Source organism: Gilbertella persicaria (assembly GCF_025201335.1).
Source record: "Gilbertella persicaria strain CBS 190.32 chromosome Unknown B0P05scaffold_58, whole genome shotgun sequence".
NCBI classification, from domain to species: Eukaryota; Fungi; Mucoromycota; class Mucoromycetes; order Mucorales; family Choanephoraceae; genus Gilbertella; species Gilbertella persicaria.
The window spans coordinates 126,302-145,298 of NW_026252019.1; the positions used below are offsets into that span (position 1 = coordinate 126,302).

The window sequence follows — 18,997 nt, forward strand, 5'->3', positions numbered from 1 at the left end:
GATCCATTGTTTTTACTATATTAAGCACCGGTCCGAGAAATCCTTGATACACACACTCACACAAAAAATAATAATCAATGGCGCAGTTCAATTGCCTTTTTGGAATCATCAATCAAAGGAAGCCTATATTTGGATATGTTTGACAACATCTCTCTCTGATTTGCATGGCCACAATTAGGGGCGTTTGAATTTGTACAACCACTATACGGTTGCTAAGCAACGTTGTTTAGTAACAAAGACAAAGTATCATACTTTTCTACTTTTTTTATTACATGTCAAGAGGAGAGTATATATATTTACATGGCGATACGAACAGATTTTTTCTTCTTTTCAGGTACCTGTGGGGGAGTATATGTACTGCATGTGCATTCAGATGAATTGTTGTTGGTATCATGACAAACACAATAATTGCGTGTATTAGTATTCAACAAATCATCAATGGAACTATTTAAATCTTCTTCTTCTTCGGGTAAGGGGGATTCAACGAAACTAAAGACATCACTCTCATCATCATCCTCTTCTTCTTCTTCTTCCTCTTCCTCTTCCTCTTCCTCTTCCTCTTCCTCTTCCTCTTCTTCCTCTTCTTCTTCACTATCTTGAACCCATTCAATAAATCGAGTCGTCACTTTACGAATCTTTTGAGAAATTTGATGATCAAAAGAAGATGCCTGCCACCAAGAAATCAAAGCATCATCATCAATCACATGATATTTATAAAGCATCAACACCAGTCGATCAAAATGATCAGCAATCGCTAGTCCAAAAGGCACTATCTGTAATAATTGTTCAATATGGTCCAAGAGTTGTCTTTGGGCTTGATCATCTGTTGTATAATACTGAAGAATAGATTCCCAGAATTCAACAATGCCTGCTTGAATCTTGCTTGTAAATACTCTGGGAATGGACATGGGTTGAGATGTCTTGTTGTTGTTGGTAATCAAAGACCCCATCCAAGTCACAAAGGCATCTGCTAAACAGGTAGTAATTGTATCTGAACTTGGTTCGTATTTACAGATCAGATCATCAAATTCTAATCGAACTCTAGCACTGGATAATCGAGACAGCATAGCTTGTTGAATATAAGAACTGGCTACATTTTCGAATGGTTCTTCCTCTTCCTCCTCCTCTTCTTCTTCTTCGTCACTTTGTTGAGAGAAATAATGAGGATTCGAATCGTCCAAGTATCGTTTATGAAAGTAATCATCAATATGTTCATCTTCTGTCTTGAGTTCATCCATTTTAATGTCTACTTCAGGCAAAGCCGATTCATGAGCCACAGGTTGGCACGATAATTCACCTTCATCATCGTCAAATTCAAAGCACCCAAACCCATTCTTTTCATACGCAGTATCATAACTGGTATTTCTAGACTTGAGTTGTTCAATTTGTTTCTTTAAACGAGCAATTTCATCGTCACGATCCATGACATCGATTTCTAGTTGTGCATTTTTGTCTAAATATTCTTCATAAAAGCGTCTATGAGAAGCGTCTGTGTCTTGACGAGCCAAGGTAATATCACGTAAATCGTTTTTTAAAAGAGAAACACTGTTTTTCAATGCTGTGTTTTCACCACGTAAACGATGAATTTCACGCAACAATAAGTGAGTGGATCTTTTTTTGGTGGATTTTGGTTCAGGAGAATCTGAGCGTGATGAACAAGTAGATTCTAGACTAGAAGTATCCTCGGCTCTTTTTCTACGGTATGATTCCCAGGGAGATAAAAAAGATCGCTTTTGATTGTTTGCGTCTATAAAATATAAGTGCATGCACATCTTTATTTTATCGCTTACTTGGCATGCAATTGCCTGCAGATATTCTATAGACAGCAGCAGCAATACAAATAGGTACAGTTCTAGGTGATGAATTTTGCAAGTAATATTCCATATCAACAGGGTCAATCAAGTCAATCATGTTGTGAAAATCGTTTCTTAAATTCATGGTTGAATTAGAACAAAATAAGACAATGCATAGTTATTTCAAAGAAAAAAAAAAAAAAGAAAAGAGAAATTATTATTCGGGATTTTTGTTTCAAAAATAAAGAGTGAGTCATTTTCTTGTTATGGGCCATGATGATTGGTTCATTTCTGCTAGGGGGGATGTACAAATGAAGTCATGCATGAAATCATGATTCTCTTTTTTTTTTTCTTCTTTTTCTCTTGAATGAATAAAGAGACTATAATAGCAAAAGTACATGATGATTGGGAGCAACTCTTAAAGGCAATGGCTTGTTCGACTCAAAAGACAGCTACCTTATTTACTCAAGTTGATACACATTCAAGAAATACAAAGAACAATCTGGAAAAGACATTTGTATTACTTGATAGTTTATTACAAAAGTAAAAATTATATCATTTTTAATCATCATCATTATTAAGCTTTTCTAGAAATCAACAGATTCTTGCTTCAAATCATTTAAATGAAATACAAGCCTCTTTAGATTTAACTTGTGTGGCCAAGCATCATTGGTCTCATTAATTTTATTTTTTTTATTTTTGTTTTTATTTAAGAAATATGCCCATCATTGAGATTGGATCGCACGAAACTTTTCAAAAGGTCATTCAACACAATAAGCTGATTGTCGTTGACTTTTATGCTGTCTGGTGTGGCCCTTGCAAGGCCATTGCACCAAGAATGGAGAGCTTTGCAGCTACTTATTCAGACGTCGTATTTCTCAAGGTTGACGTCGATACTCTCAAGGAAACAGCAGCTCAATATCAAATCACGGCTATGCCTACCATTTTATTCTTTAAACAAGGCCAAAAATTAGGTCAAGTTGTAGGGGCCAATATCAAAGAAATTCAAGATAAAATCGAACAACTACGTTAATCTTTTTATTATTTAAATAAAGCATCTTTCAAAACATGTAAAGACAGAGCTTGAACTTGTTCCATATTTGCATCATCGAAACAAAGTGAATTTAAATCAAGCGAAAAAGTATAGGTTTAAGAAGTTTGAGCAAAGAACATTTGACATGTTCTCCAGGAACCATCTGTCACTTGAATCCTCCCAAGATTAGATAGATCGATGCCACCTTCTCTTTTGTACAGACTGCCCTTTCATTTGATTTCAGGGTACTTGTAGTAACCCTTGGGATAACTGCCTAGGTATTTGATCATCAACGTTTCTTTGATACCATCGTATTTGTGCTTTTGCAAATCTTGGTGATACATGGCTGCAATAGTCCAGATATCTTGGGTCAATAGTTGCTGAGTATCCCATATACTATCGTGAATACCAATAAAGTTACCTATACGATTGGGAGATAAGGGCGGATGACAGAAACCACGGGTATTGATAGATGTATAGAATTTAGTGCATGCTTGAGGGTATAGATGAGCCCAGACAAGGAATTTAGCAGCCACCAAGACGGCATGGGCAGAAATACCACGCTTCTTTTATCACTAGTTTCCAAATCGTTTAAGACACATGGACCAATAAGACACAACTATCATGCTTTTGACCAGGAACAGCGAGAGCTTCACCTTTCCAGCTTTTGTAACGAATAGGATTGATCAAACGAGCAAGGCAAGTAGGCAGTACGCTAGGCAATAAGTCTGTATAGGCTTTTGGTAACACATCACGAATAAATGAGACGGAAGATGCACCTGATTTTTCATAAGGAGGTGGAACTCGTTGATTTGTGTTGATCTTGACAATGTATTTACTGCTGTCAGTATGACTATCGTTTTTTAATGCCTTCAAGAATTCTTTCCAAATGACAGTTAAACTCATACCATCAGCTACTACATGAGACACGACAAAACTAACAATGCAACTGGTGGTAGATTGAGGCACAACATGCAATCGCCACAGGGGCAAGAGCGGATCAGTTTCGATGTCTTGATTATCAAAGTATTGAATGGAAACAAGTTCTTGAACAATTTGATCCATCTTTTTCTCTTGTGGTTGTGTAATAAGGACTATTTTTGATAGATCGGCATGCGATAATAGTACAAAGTGAGCATGTTTGGTCTTCTTGTCTCTAATAGTGACTAAGAGATTAGGATGAGCATCAAGTAAGGTTCGAAGTGCAGGCTGAAAAGTATTGAGATGAAAGTGTGCGGGATATCCTTCAACAGCAAGATGATCTAGCAAGACAGGGAGCTTGATACTACCATAGCAATTGAGCAGATTGCAGGCCAATTGGTACTTTTCTAATAAACCCAAGTTTCTTTCTATTGTTATTGTTACTGACACCATATTGGATGATGATGAAAGAGAATACAAGTATGGCTTTATGTAAGCCTTCTTTGAGTTTTGTAAACGTTATTTTTCTATATCAAGCATACAACATGTAAAAACTATAACATTTGTTTTGGCATACTTGGCACTTTCTCAAATAATCATTCATTTGCTAAATAAGGCCTCCATCATCTAAGCCTTATTATATAAACACGAAAAGGATTTCATTTTCTTGTATTAAAAAAAATGTAGAGAAGTTACTATCAAATGCCACTCATGGCCTATAGGCTAAAATGGAATTAGCGAATCGACTCAGTTCTGTCTTTGGTTTCAAGAATTGGAAGACCCTCCACTTTTCTTTTATTTTATGAAAAAAAAAGCGTAAATTAGGGTCCTTTCAACCATTTACATTATTTGAATAGGCGTATTGGTCAAGTTTTTTCGAGTCACACGTAGTTAAATTGAAGCCGAATTGTGGGACTTATTGACGTAAATGTTTCAGGGTGTGTTTGACCATTGATAAATAGATTGAAGTAAGACCAACATTTTCTCTTGATTGTCATTTTGAATATCTAGAGACTTGAGTGCATGCACAGAACAACCTGTCAAGGCTTACCTTGCACAGTACACTGATTTTTTTGAATGATATTTTCAGAATACAAGAATTCAAAAGCAAGTGTCAAACTGTCTGTCATTGATCTGCCAAGAGTCGCTTGTTTCAGTTGCTTGTTACTTAATTCTTCTAGCAGATCTATTAATACATCACTTTGGCGGAGCTCCTTCAAGTCACTTATACTTGTCGAATGAAACCACTGGGATGATGATGAAAATCTATACACTCTATTTTTTTTTTATACCTGTGAAAAATTTTCATTCTCAGAATCTCCATGGTGGCTCTCAAATCCAGAATCTTGCTGAAGCAATGAGTTGTCATCCATAAGAGGACTTTGAATCGTAGGCGTACTTTTCTGAGAAAGCAAAATTGAAGGTGGTCTAGGCCTCATACGGCGAGCAACACCTAAAGAAACAGTAGGAATGACACTTGAACTAAGCACAGGTGCATTAAAATCTCTTGAGATAGTTGCTTTCATTAAATTTGTTATCCATTGTCTCATGCTGGTGTCTAGATCTGTATAGAAATAAAACGTTCTTTCTCCTGTATGTTGTGCTTTGAATGAATATTTGCCAGGTTGAATAGTTTCATCTGGTATAACACGATAGCCTCTGAGATTAATAATGCCCTTCATGCGTACATCCTAACAATAAAACATGAAATCACACTTTTCTTTATAAGATATGTGCTTTACCTCTGGACTTTTGAAATAAAACAAGTTGGGCCCTTTCAAAACAAACCATCGTTTATTCCATTTTTTATATCGACAACCTTGTTTAAAGAGCCAACCTTCCATATCAGGTGTCATATCAATCATTTCGTCTGAATGGTTACACTCGTCCAATGACATTATCTGAGGTTTCTGTAAAACTAATTCGATTCTTCTATCAAAGATGAATTAGTACATGTTACTAGCGCATTTTGGCTTAGGTTTACTTTAGATCTGCCTAGAAAACAAAGAAAAGGATCAATAATGAAAAAACAACAGCAACAATAAAATATAATTTACTTGAGGAGAATCGAATGAATTATTAGTATTGTTATTTTGACTATGCATTTCTTGAGTGATATTTGGATTCGTTTGTTGATGGAAAAGATGGGAGTTTTCTGTAATATGTTGAGGTGGTTGATAACCGCATTCTTTTCGCAACATCGTGAGTGCTGTGTGAAGTTTAAATCGTTTACCAAACGTAGGCACATTTAATTCTTTTAAAGCGTTCATGTCTAATGCTAGTAAAATATCTCCCGTGATCTCTTGATCTAACGAACCATGTTAAATTTGACAAAAAGGGGATACTTTTTTTTCTGGCCTTACTTTTGAAATTTGCTGCTATACTTCCAAATCCCATTTCGTGTAACCAGATCTCCACTTGGTCCATATCCCATTCTTCGGGCGGGGTAAATCTTAACTTTGGCAAAAGTAACGTGTGAATGGCAGATTGTCGTTGTGTATGACTTGATGCGCTACTGTTGGTAGAAGAAACAGGTCTGGAAGGATTCTTTCTTATCGTATCTGAAGGAAATGGGTCTTCAAAAGTAATGTAACTCATTGGAAATATGCCTACTTGATCTCGTATGTTTTGACCCTTATTTTTCTGTACATTAGCCTTCGCCCCTCTCCTTTGTGTATATTATGCGAATTTTCATAGTTTACCTTCCACCATCCATCATCAAAACCATCGTCTTTTTGAAGTACAATAATAGCTTCGCCCATTAAAAAATCAAGCTCATCTTCGTTTTCTGCTTTAAAATCATGAATTGCATAGACAACTTCTAGACTTGTCATTAATAGTGAAAGAGAGAGAAAGAAAAGAAAGAGAGAGAAAGAAAAGAAAGAGAAAAAACAAAAGAAAAAGAGAAAATCAAATAGAAATAGTTAGAAAGGTTAAGGAGAATTCATAGTATAGATGAAAAGGAGATCATAAAAAAGTAGCTTTTCTTTCTCTTTCAAAGATCATGTCCTATGCCTCAATTCATATACTGTAGATGTGCTCTAATTACTTTGTATAGTTATTGGGTTCCTGTAAAATTATGAAACAAAGTAATCTTTTTTACCCACTCATGAGTGATAAGTTTCTCATGACAATTAGTTACCATGTTTCAATTTACTTTATCGCTTAAAAGATCAACGCATGTTTCAACCTTGCTTTTCTTTTCTTTTCTTTTTTTGCGAATATCAGGTCCATATAATACATTTTATTGTTATTTGAATGTAAATTGTGCATACAGTTATACATTCAAGAAAAAAAAAAAAGAAACTTCAAATTAGGGTTTTTCCATTTGCCCCTCTTCGAAAGGCACCAAATCAAGTAATGTTTTAATTCGCAGAGTTTAAAGATAATTGCCCTATGCGTAGCATATCTAACAAATGGGAACATTGATCAGTAAAATCTAAGACATATCCTATTACCGGCATTAAGCCAAGAAACGACTCCAGTCTAGAATCTTTCAGAGGTACCCAGCTCACTTTTAAAAAAAATTTTCTAGGGACAACTCTAATGGCTAAAGAACTTGACGTATCAACATTGAATGAAATCCAAAATGACTGTGTCGTTCCTTGAATTATTTGGTAATGTTGTTTCAGATGTCAATGTATATAAAATGGCAACATTTGAATCGAACAAAGTCTTCATTATTCTCTTTTCTTTTTATATACACACCTCTACTTTATAATATGGTCAAGTTCGTCACTCTTCTCGCTGCTCTTGCTGGCATGAGCGCTTCTGTTATGGCTGCCCCTACAAGCGGTACTAATGCCGGTGTTACTATCACTGTCAAGAACAGCTGTAGTAAGAGTATTCAAGTTAACCAATTGACCAACGACGCTTCTGACCAAAAGGCTACTTCTTTGGCTGCTGGCAGCTCTACTCAAATCAATGTTCCTTCCAACTGGGGTGGCAGAATCTGGGCTAGAGAAGGCTGTTCTGGTAGTTCTGACTGCAATCCTGGTGCTCCCGCCTCTCTTGCTGAACTTCTCTTCAAGGGTGCTGCTGGTAAAGACTACTACGACGTCTCCTTTGTCGACGGTTACAACTTGCCCATTTCTATCTCTCCTAACAGTGGTAAAGCTGATGGTTACGAATGTGGTGTTCCTGCCTGTAGCAGCTTGCCCGACTGTCCCTCTGAACTCCAAGACAAAGATTCTAATGGTAATGTCATTGGCTGCAAGTCTGCTTGTGCTGCTTTTGGTACTGGTGAATACTGCTGTACTGGTGACGCTTCTGAACGTGGCAAGTGTGCTGCTAGCAAGTACTCTATTCCTGTCAAGGAATCTTGTCCTGATGTCTACACTTATGCTTATGATGACAGCACTTCCATGTTTTCCTGCTCTTCTAGCGGCTACACTGTCACTTTCTGTTAATTTCTTTCCTTTTTACGCTCTCCGTGTATCATCTTGATGATGATGCACTTATACATATATTTACATTTAGACAAAAAGTATGAAGGTTGATCTTTTATACATTTTTAGCTTTGTAATTATCCTTATAGACTCTTTAGAATTAGAATATTCATTTTGATAATGAAAATAAACATAGACATAAAAGATAATAGCGAGCCTTTTTTTCTTTTGATTTACTTTGCATTCCACATATATTGAAATCAACTGTCAAAAATTGAGTTCATTCTTCAATACATTTTTTTTCTTCTTTATTTTCTTAACAAGATGAAGAAAGACATAGAAGAAGCAACCATATCAACCACATCCATAAGACAACCTCATTCAGGAACAAAAGGTTTACGGTACTTTTCATTCGGACTTAAAATAGTTGGTATCATTTTTATTATTGGTGTTGTCATTGTTTGTGCTTTCTTACCAAACTATATTCAAAATATGAATACTTCTGAAAACAACCCAACAGACCCTACACATGCTAAATTACCAGAAAATGGAGAGAATAGTTGACATGCATTACTTGAAGTTGATTTTTTTTTTGAGAGGTAGTGTAGTAAATAAAGTAATACATGAATGACTTGACTGATTTCCTTTTTATTACGGCTATACTTTGCCTTTTATTCAAGAATATTTGGGACATCTCTTGAAAATAAAAGAAATTTCAGAAAGAGATGGTTTTTAGAGCTGAAATGATACAGAAAACAAGAGAGAACGAGACGAAATCTTGAAAGAGTTTCGCAAAAAAAAAAAAAAGAGAGAAATAATACGTAAAGAGAGTCTTTTCGTAAACAAAATATGCACCTACATTGAATAGTGACAAATGGATAAGAAAAGAGAGACAGATTTAGCATATTACTAAGGTACTCAAATGACTTATGTTCTACAGGTAATAAAAAGAAACAAATGATAGAAATTGAAATGTCAATTAGTGTATCCTACTTGACTGAAAAAAAAAGTAAAAAATAACTGTAACGGTGAAATTCTAAGGTTAAGCGAAATAAGGTTATAGAAAAAGAATCTCTAATGACTAGGATTAGTGAAGCATATGATAGCTTGTATTTGAGTGATTCCAAAGGCTTTGATAAATGCTTAAACAAAGAGAGATTGCGAAGAGTTTTTTTTTTGTAGGCTGTTTGTGCAGTCTGGGTCTATTTTGTGCAGGCTACAATTCGTTTGTGCCAATATGGCTTTATTTTGTGTGGGCTGTTTTTTTTTCTTGTTGCCATCTTTTCCTGTAAAACACTTTTCCTACTATGATAGGAATTGCAGTTGTTTCGATTCTAATCATCTTTTAAACCGAATCGCCTCAACTGCACATTGGGAAAAATCTTGGCAGTAAAAGGGACAATATTCGAAGCAAAGCGACCAATTTAAAGGCTAGAGCAATTGGCCGTTTCTATACACGCAACTTTGATAAAAACCGCTAATCTTGGCAGTAAAGACCGGTTTCGCAAAAGTTTAGAATTTATTCTTTTATGCTTCTCATTGGACATTATTGGTAGCATCATTGTATATTAATGGGTTATAAACGTCTCTTTTGTTATTATATATACATGCATTACATAATATATTTTATACACTTCTACGGTTGGTGACATGAATCCAATCATACAGAACTATACTCATCACTAGAAGCATTCTTGAAAGACGATCACAAAAGAGAAAGACTGAAAAGATATATATCCAATACACACAAAAAAAGAACTGGAAGGGGAAGTATAACTGACATCGCCAGTGAAAAAAAAGTCAAGGAGAGACAGCAGAAGAAGGCGGTAAGTAATTTAGTATATACAAGAAACTTGCAGCCATATAAAAGAAAGAAGAATTAAAGTCGAATGTAAATAATAAATTACTGTTTCATTGCTCAATTCATTCTGTTCAGTAAGTGCTTAGACAAGCTGGGTGATGTGCAAATAAATCATTCGGCTACGTATTCTTTTTTTTTTTTTTTATCTGAGGGCTAGCTGAATTGACATTGAAATAAATAAAAGGCTTGGTAACTGAGTTGCTCGCCAAAGCAAAGATGGCTTGTACGGAATAAAAAAAGTATCAATGGGTACACAAAAAATATCAAATTCCTTGTGCATCATTCCCTTTCAAACATGTTTGTAGACCGAATAGAGAGGGGGATGGTTCATATAACTGTGAATAGAGAAGAGGTAGTCCTAAAAAAATATCAAATGCATAAATTTATTAATGGCGAACACTCTGTCCACTCCAAAGAAAAGTATTTTGAGAATATAGCTGCTATTGGCTTTATAGTATCTCTATTCTTTTTATGTTGTCCTATAATTTTCTTTCTTAACACAAGTAAATCATTTATGTTTAGATAAGCTTGATAAATTACTGGTTTTTTCATGTGATAAATAATAAAGAACCCTGTTTATTGTGTGAAGTGTAGTCAATTGATAAAACATCTTTATAAATAAACAATTTTTCCTTTTTCCTTTCTCTCTTCTTTTCCATAAAATGACTATAATTACTTTCTCTCCTTTAAGAATCTGTATACTTATACAAAAGTGGTTGCTTTTGGTGTAGATGGAGTGTTCTCTAGCCATTTCCTCTCTACTTAGTACTATGCGAACATGTCCGATAGATGATGGTCCCTAAAAAAAGGGTTGGTGCATAAGAAGTCTGAAAAAAAATACACTTTATTTTAGTAAGTGACTACAGTTGTCTGCTTTGCTCCCAAGATTAGTGGAAACAGCAAGGTCAAAATTTTAACTTGGACTAAATGAACAAGATTGGCTTCTGTATTGGTCGTTTCTCTTACAACCGAAGATTAATTAGTCCTTTACCTCCTAATCTTGGCAGTATGAGCCAATATTATTAGTGCTTTATGAATAAGCTTATCTGTTCAGGCCAAGGTTTTCGCCAATGTGAACATGTCACTTTTTTAGTCCTATTCACCATGTAATTCTAGACTTGAAAGACAAAGTGACATTGAAAGCCCTTTTCAATGAAGAAGAACTTGCTGAGATCAAGACGGGGCATTCTTCGCTTGCAAGTCCACTACCTAGCCAAATTGCTGTTTTATTGGACAACATCAAGGCTGCAGGCACCTTTGACGCAATGTGAGAGGTAATCGAGGCAACAAAAGCAAATCCGAAAAAGAGCCTAGAATTGTTTTGGGCGAAAGAAGCCTTCAAATCCTGTTTACTCAAATTTGCTGTGAACGACATTTTGGATGCTGTCGACTTTTCAGAAAGAGATTTCATGAGCCAAATTTGAACTTTTGTTGGGTCTCTCTCTATCGGAACTTTGTACCGCACCCACCAATAGGTATTGCTATGTTTTTGCATTCCATGTTGAGCTAACAACCATTGTGTTTAACGGAGAAATTGAGAACATTGCTTCTGCTGTTGTCATTAACGACAGTAGAACAATCGCTAGTTCAGAGGCGATGAAGTCTTTGTCAACTGGAATGGTATTAGATTGGTCATTTTGATATTTGGGTAAAGAGCTTGGTGGTGTTGAAGTCGCTACTGAAAAGAAAATCGATTTAACAAAGGTATTGAACGAAGCTAATGTTAAGCTTCCTCTTTTATTGGCTGCCCAACTTCAACGGTTGGGCAATTCAGGCGATTTATGCAACAGCAACCTCATTCTTTTTATTTATTGTGAATTGTCTTGTGGTATTTTAGGGCTGCAAATTCAGGTCATGGTCCTTGACTCGCCTTCTGGAGGCCTTATAATATTGAAGAAGACAAGGTCTCTCCCCTTCCCACAGCATATCCAACAAGCACATGCTTGCTTGGTACCTTTGTTGGCTGTACTGTATAACTGCAGAGTGCTGCTGAATGCCACTGCTTCAAAAATCAATCATCCTCCACAAACTATAGAACTTTTCTTTATTACTGTTATTGTATTGTTGCTTCTAATTGTTGCTATTTGTCTTTCGTGACCTAAATGGCATGGGTTTTTGCTAAAAGTGAGAGAGTGCTTATCTAGTTGGAGAACAGCATATCAAACAGAACTTTAACTCATAAAATCAATGCATTGGATGTATCTCCACAACTGTACTTCCCAACACTTTACTATAGGTGAACCAAACCATGACATAGGAATAGTGCATGAAATAAAGAGGTCGAGCTAAACTGTCTATCAATTTCAAATTAGGCTACAAAACCTTGGAGCAATTAGCTATTTTTTGTTTTTGTTGAATGTTTCAACAAGAAAAAGTTTGAGGTTCAGTTGGCGTTCCGGGTTTGACTTCGTAAAGAAGGACCCCTCGAGCCTTGTGGAAAGACACGGACATTGTCTGCCTCTCCTCCAACAAAGAAAGATGAGTATAAATCTGTATTCGGAATAAATAAAAGCATATGCCACAATTTTTGTTGCTGAAGTGATACTGTGAGCATCCAATAGAAATGTAGATTCGGTTATGTTTGATGGCGTAGATTCAATCGACATCATTTCTGAAATGGCTGTGAATGACAAAATCTTTTCAAAGCAGACATTTATTTTGACTTCTGGTCAATTACTTTCGAGTAAACGACAATATCCATAAGCTTGACTGTACTCATCGTTTTTAGAAAAAAGAAGTGATAAAGTTGAGCTTAAGACTAAAAAGCGCAAATAAGACATTGATTTTGCCTATAGCCAAAAGGAGATTCCATCATTCATTTTTTCGAAAACGCCAAACTTTATAGGTTTGACTGCAAAATCTAATATTTCATAGACTTAAAGAGTATTTCGTACCAGTCAAAGTGGCTTATAAATTGCGATTTTTATAAAAATAAAAGCACAAAAAATGTACACTATGGCGAAGAAAGTTACTTTAAATATTTTCTTAAGACTTCTATATCATTTCCTTCTTTTCAGCATTTTTTTTGAAGCCATCTATCCTACATGTTTTGATCCATTTTTCTCTGGAAGATATGTATGACAAGCAGTTTTAAAGCCCAGGCTTACAGTGAAAAATAATAGAGCTTTTACCAGCCAAAAACCGCTTTTTTAAGTTATAGCCACCATAAGCATATTTGAAAGTGATCTCTTTTGTTTATAACGATATTGATAAATAGGGGATATACAACTTGCTTGGATACATGTTGGTTTGATTTATAAATATTTAGGTCTAGTCTCATTTTGCATACAACAAAAGGTCAACCTGTACAAATACAATAAATGACTCTAGTTGCACTGATCATCAGAAGATAAACAATGACATGAAATGTAGCCATTGTTACTGATGATGGCTTGTTAAAAGTGATTTCAGTCACAGAAAAAAATGGTACAGCTGCATAAGTTTCTCTAATGGACCAATCTGATAGCACCAAAGTGCACACGCCTTCCTCCTTCTCGCATGTCTATTAAAACCCCGAGCAACGCTGATTTCAGCCCTACTTGTTCTTGGTATCTTTCTTTTCTCTTTTGTTTAGATTACACTAGAGAATGAAGTTTTCTCATCAAATTCAGTTTAATGCGGTACCTGACTGGGCCGACTATTATCTTCCGTAAGATAAACATAGTTTAACAATAATAAAAAGACTAAACAAAACAAAAACAGGTATTCCAACCTCAAAAAACTAATTTATTCTATTGAAAAAGAGCGAATAGCTAGTAAAGGAGGGCGCGCTTCTTATGATATTGAACATGGTGGAGAGGCTAGTGAAAATACGGCTCTTATCAGTGACAATCCTGTAGAAGTAGAAAACCAACAGTTTGTAAACGCACTCAACAAGTCTCTTGACAAGATTGTCAAGTTTTATTCTAAAAAGGAAACAGAGCTCTATGATGAAATGAATGAGCTCTTGACAAGGTTTGAAAGCCTCGATCACATTGAAACAAGTGCTCCATCACATACTCGCCGCGTCAGTGGTCAGAGTGACCATTTTCAAGAACAGGAATATGGAAGGATAAGAAGTAACACGAATCAATTACCACGAAGAGAGTCTAATGTGGAAGGTGATAGTTTTTTACCTCCTAACATTATCTCCAAAAACGTCTCAGACAGTGACCCTGCGCAAACTGAAGTATCTCAATTACAATCTTGGCCTAGAGACGTCATATATGATATGTTCGAATTAAAAAAACAAACAGTCGATCTCTTTGTGCTCTTGTCTGAACTCAAGTCATTTGTTGCACTCAATCTCACTGCCTTTGCCAAAATCCTAAAGAAATATGACAAGATTACAAACAATAACCTCAAGCGCTATTATACATCCACTTACGTATCAAAGGCTTATCCTTTTCAAACAGTTACCAAAGCTAGATTAAATGAACGCATACAACAAGCAGAAAGAGCCTATGCATTTTTGGCTACAGGAAATGATTTGGATCAAGCCATTGAGGAGCTCAAGGCACATTTAAGAGAGCATATTGTTTGGGAGCGTAACACTGTTTGGAGAGATATGATAGGACAAGAAAGAAGAACTCAAACTGTTGGTCTAGGCAACGCAAAGCCTGCATCAGTGCATACTCCTTTTGGCACTATCAGTATAACGCGTGACCAAATCATGAGCTACTTGTATATGGTCCTTTGTATTGTGATATTTATTGTCCTGTTGAGGACTGAACTATTTGATACGATTGAACAGAATCGCTGCCTGGCTATTCTTGTTTTTGCTAGTATGTTATGGGCTGGTGAAGTAAGTAATGAAAGGCGGAAGAGTAGAGTTTGTTTTAACGAGGAGAAATATAGGTGATGCCTTTGTTTGTCACTGCGCTTCTTGTTCCATTTTTGATCATTACATTACGTGTCATGCGCTCTGATGATGGCCATTTTACTCGCCTTGGTGCATCTGATGCAACAAAGCGAGTGTTTGGTGCCATGTTCTCTCCTGTCATCATGTTATTGCTAGGAGGCTTTGCTATCGCTGGTGCCTTGAGCAAGTTTGGTATTGCTAAATCAATGGCTACTTTTGTGCTATCAAAAGCAGGCACTCGTCCTAACCGTGTTCTCATTGTAAACATGATGGTAGCTACTGTTGCAAGTATGTGGATCAGTAATGTTGCTGCTCCTGTTCTTTGCTTCTCTTTGATCCAGGTTTGTCTTGTTATACAAAGAGTATAGTCATTTATGTCAATTGAATAGCCCATTTTACGTACGTTACCTGTGGATTCAACATTTGGTCCTTGTCTGATCATTGGTATTGCACTTGCATCTAATTTAGGCGGTATGGCCTCCCCTATCTCTTCACCTCAAAACATCATTGCTATTCAAAACATGGATCCTGCACCTTCCTGGGCTGAATGGTTTATTATTTCTATTCCTCTCTGTATTATTGGTAATCTGATTATTTGGCTCTGGCTACTTTATAACTATGATCCTGAGAAGCATACACCTCAAATCCATACCATTCGTGCTAGTTCTGATCCTATTACTGGAACTCAAGTCTTTGTTGTCATTGTCACTTTGATCACTATTATTCTGTGGTGTTTAGCACACTCATATGAACATATCTTTGGTGATATGGGTGTCATTGCTATTTTACCCTTGATTGCTTTCTTTGGTACAGGCCTTTTGACAAAGGATGACTTTAACAACTTTTTATGGAATGTCATCATATTAGCTATGGGTGGTATTGCTCTAGGCAAAGCAGTAGAGAGTTCTGGTTTACTCAAGACAATTGCTTCAGAAATAGAAACTTTAGTACAGGGGTTCTCTGCTTTTGAAGTGTTATTTGTCTTTAGTTGCTTAGTGTTGGTGATTGCTACATTTATTAGTCATACAGTGGCAGCCTTGATTGTATTACCCATTGTTGCTGAAGTAGGTTCTCAACTTGCTGATCCTCAACCTAGAATGCTTGTGATGGTAGTTATATATATATTTTTTTCCTGACAAAACCATTGATTTTCTTATTTAGGGTACTGCTTTTGTTTGTTCTGCTGCAATGGGTCTACCTGTATCTGGCTTCCCAAATATGAATGCTATCTCCCAAGAAAACGAACTTGGAAAACCATATCTATCAACTAAAGACTTTTTAATCAATGGTGTGCCATCTAGTGTGTTTGCCATGCTATGTATCGCAACTATTGGTTATGGTTTGATGGTACTTATTGGGTTCTAGATCAAATTTCTTTAGAATAAAATATACTATTTATTTAGGAAGCAATCTCTTCCAAAAAAGTTTTTTTTTTTTTTTTTTTTTTTTTTTTTTTTTTTTTTTTTGCGTATGTATCGCTTTCGTTAAATTACGGAAAGAACATTGTGAGATAGATAGATATTTATTGAAAAAGTATACAGATCTTCTTAATGCATTGATTTTAGAAACAATAAGACAAAACTCATCAAAAGTACAGGCAAACAAACGGGAGTGCATGGCTATACAAAGGTATTATAAAGCCTACGTACACATGCATAAATGATCTAAATACCTACAAACCATGTTCAATAACACCCACGATACCTTTTGAAGTTGATTTGGAACAAAAAAAAAATGATTTGTGAAAAATGGCCAAAATATGCCTTTCGACCAAAGGGTACTATTCGTAAAAATCTTTATTTTGACAATACTCAATCTTCTATTTGACGCTACAAGGTGAAAAATAAAGCTATCAACAAGCGTAAGCACTCAAAATGTGCACAAAGTGCTCTAGTCTTTGATAAATATGTTTTCTTAATCACTATAGTATAAGAATCGTAAAATAGAAACAAAAAACATCGCAAAAATTTTCGTATATTTACTAGATATTTTAGCAGCAAATTTGCTGTTCCCTTTACATCAGTTGAATTAAAAAGCAAATATCTACAACTTTTGTTACTGCACCAAAGCCAGGTAATTGCGTCTTTATGCAGTTCTCAGCAAAAACCCCATTTTTTTTTAATGATTTTATTTGCCGCACGTATTAGTGGTCTCGAGAGGGACCCACTAAAAGAGGTGCTCGACAATTATTTATTATAAGAGGATTAAAAGAAACAAAAAGGGTACTACAATTTCAAAAAAAAAAAAAAAAGAAATCAAGAAAAAAAAGAGCAGCTACTGCGAGAAAAGACCTCTCAAGATGAAAGGTCATTTTCAACAGCTATACGCTTAATTTGATAGCGAGTGCTATGAAGAACAGAGAGATAATGGAATGGTTGGTTCTGCATGGTATGGGTCCAATGGGCCTTCCAGATTTCAGAGAGACCGATCAAGGTTACCATGGCTACTGAAAGAGGACAGTTGGTTTGAGACCGAATCCGAGAAAAATTGAAAGATGCAAGTGCATCAGAGACTAGATCCAGAGAGGTGCCTGGCCATAGAAATTCCCTGATCAAGGCATCCCAGAACGGAAATTTTTGGGGGCAGCGAAAGAAGAAATGGTACACAGTCTCCTGATCACCACACAAAATGTAGGCAGCAGTAGGGAAGCGAGCAGGAGAAATCTTGGATAGAAATAGGCGAGTGGGAATCTTGCGAGTCAGAAATCGATACATCACATTTCTCTGCAATGTTGTGATAGGTATGCACCAAAAGTACTTCCAAGCAGCAGACGAAACTTCTTGCCGAGCAATGATATTAGACAAGGCAGCTTGTGTGATGACCTTACGGAAAGTATAGCCACCATTTTTGAGGGCAATGAAATTTTCATTGTCAAAAGGCAGTTTCAACATACACACAAAAGAAAAGAAACCAAGAGACCGCTGGATTGCAGGAATATGCACAGGATTGTATAAGTCTAATGAAGTACGAACAAGGCATTGAGCAAAGAATGGCTCCAGTTGACAATGATTTTGATTCACTGCTTGAATATATTTTCTGATACTACGACGGATATCCAGGGGAAAGGAAGAAACTGGTATTGGTGCCAAATAGTGACCCTGTGGATGGTACTCATATAGATAGGAAACTGCTACTGTGCGTAGCTTGAGAGGCAAGTCAAAGGTGTCAGATGGTAAAACAATTGAGCGTAATGGTAGTAGAAGGCATTCGATAGGGTTTGGCATGTATGAGTATTGTTTCCTAGGAATAGCATCCATCGTCTGGCAGCACATTGTGACAGTGTTACTTGCCAACTGCCTGAGTTGGCCTGGGCGAGAACGAGGAAAGAGCAGACCCAAGAGCAGATGTTCAGTCTGAAGCAAAGCACGGGTATGTGCTGCTAGAAAGTCTTGTATCAGAGAACGTTCAGCTTGAGGACACAAAAAAGGATGAAGCCAATGGTAATACAGTAATTTCTGCTGAGAAAACAAGTCAAGAATGCCAAGGCCACCATGCCACTTTGGTGCAGTCATCGTTTGCCAACTAATGCGAGGAAAGATTTGCCGGTTGACAAAAGAAGTAATGACAGTTCGAATGGTATTAAGGATTGCTTGAGTGGTAAGGATCACCCGCAAAATATACCAGCATTTAGACAATAAAAGCGAACTGGCAACTGTAGTTCTACCAACAACAGAAAGATCGCGTGAGGCATGAATATCCGCCAGTTGAGTCAGTGATCGAGTGAGGGACGAAAAAAAGTGAGCGCGCTGGTCCAAGGATTGGATAAGGGGAAAACCTAAATAGATAATGGGTTCAGCATCTGTACGGCACCATATCTTGGGAATGTCAATGGCTTGTAGAGTAGTCAGCCATTTATCATCTAGATTGTGGCCAGAGAGAGAGATTGCTCGCACTTTATGGTAGTTAATCTTGGCATTGGATGCTTTACTGTAGGCCTGCAAGTGAAACTGCATTCTGCGAAGGTCACGGATATTATGAAGAAAAACTAAAGTGTCATCAGCATAACTAAGCAATTTGATAGCAGGTAAGGTGATAGCTTGACTAAAATCATTATGCTTGAAGCGATAGCCAGAAAATTGAGTGTCATTCAATATCGACTGGAGAAGTGGCTCTAAGGCAAAATTGTATAAAATACAAGAGAGTGGGTCACCTTGTTTGAGG

At 36.4% G+C, this 18,997-nt stretch overlaps 7 protein-coding genes across 7 annotated transcripts; 4 read left to right on the forward strand and 3 right to left on the reverse strand.

Annotated features, from left to right (window-relative positions):
• Positions 1-260: 260 nt before the first annotated feature.
• On the reverse strand, positions 261-1,992 carry B0P05DRAFT_560656 (uncharacterized protein). Its single transcript, XM_051580393.1, has 2 exons — positions 1,791-1,992; positions 261-1,747 (listed from the first exon to the last, which is right to left on the reverse strand). The coding sequence occupies exons 1-2, from the start codon at positions 1,936-1,938 to the stop codon at positions 297-299; spliced, it is 1,599 nt and encodes a 532-aa protein (XP_051430456.1). The 5' UTR covers positions 1,939-1,992; the 3' UTR covers positions 261-296.
• Positions 1,993-2,155: 163 nt separating this feature from the next.
• On the forward strand, positions 2,156-2,868 carry B0P05DRAFT_560658 (thioredoxin-like protein). The gene has a single exon (XM_051580394.1). The coding sequence runs from the start codon at positions 2,512-2,514 to the stop codon at positions 2,824-2,826; it is 315 nt and encodes a 104-aa protein (XP_051430457.1). The 5' UTR covers positions 2,156-2,511; the 3' UTR covers positions 2,827-2,868.
• B0P05DRAFT_641257 (uncharacterized protein) lies at positions 2,821-4,200 on the reverse strand (the record flags this gene model as incomplete). Its single annotated transcript, XM_051583763.1, has 2 exons — positions 2,821-3,392; positions 3,442-4,200. The coding sequence occupies 2 exons, from the start codon at positions 4,198-4,200 to the stop codon at positions 3,057-3,059; spliced, it is 1,095 nt and encodes a 364-aa protein (XP_051430458.1). The 3' UTR covers positions 2,821-3,056.
• A 362-nt stretch (positions 4,201-4,562) lies between these two features.
• On the reverse strand, positions 4,563-6,582 carry B0P05DRAFT_560663 (uncharacterized protein; the record flags this gene model as incomplete). Its single annotated transcript, XM_051580395.1, has 8 exons — positions 4,563-4,754; positions 4,799-4,994; positions 5,040-5,438; positions 5,490-5,679; positions 5,732-5,742; positions 5,805-6,055; positions 6,111-6,381; positions 6,450-6,582. Coding segments are annotated over 8 exons (1,525 nt in total), but the record flags the coding sequence as incomplete, so codon positions are not given.
• Positions 6,583-6,972: 390 nt separating this feature from the next.
• Positions 6,973-8,321, forward strand: B0P05DRAFT_560665 (thaumatin). The gene is made up of 2 exons (XM_051580396.1): positions 6,973-8,139; positions 8,221-8,321. The coding sequence occupies exons 1-2, from the start codon at positions 7,368-7,370 to the stop codon at positions 8,244-8,246; spliced, it is 798 nt and encodes a 265-aa protein (XP_051430460.1). The 5' UTR covers positions 6,973-7,367; the 3' UTR covers positions 8,247-8,321.
• A 2,602-nt stretch (positions 8,322-10,923) lies between these two features.
• On the forward strand, positions 10,924-12,093 carry B0P05DRAFT_591460 (uncharacterized protein; the record flags this gene model as incomplete). The annotated part of the gene is made up of 5 exons (XM_051582908.1): positions 10,924-11,002; positions 11,051-11,068; positions 11,113-11,263; positions 11,472-11,566; positions 11,651-12,093. The coding sequence occupies 5 exons, from the start codon at positions 10,924-10,926 to the stop codon at positions 12,091-12,093; spliced, it is 786 nt and encodes a 261-aa protein (XP_051430461.1).
• A 1,453-nt stretch (positions 12,094-13,546) lies between these two features.
• On the forward strand, positions 13,547-16,265 carry B0P05DRAFT_560670 (SPX domain-containing protein). The gene is made up of 5 exons (XM_051580397.1): positions 13,547-13,645; positions 13,699-14,779; positions 14,833-15,177; positions 15,226-15,945; positions 15,998-16,265. The coding sequence occupies exons 1-5, from the start codon at positions 13,584-13,586 to the stop codon at positions 16,199-16,201; spliced, it is 2,412 nt and encodes an 803-aa protein (XP_051430462.1). The 5' UTR covers positions 13,547-13,583; the 3' UTR covers positions 16,202-16,265.
• Positions 16,266-18,997: the final 2,732 nt, after the last annotated feature.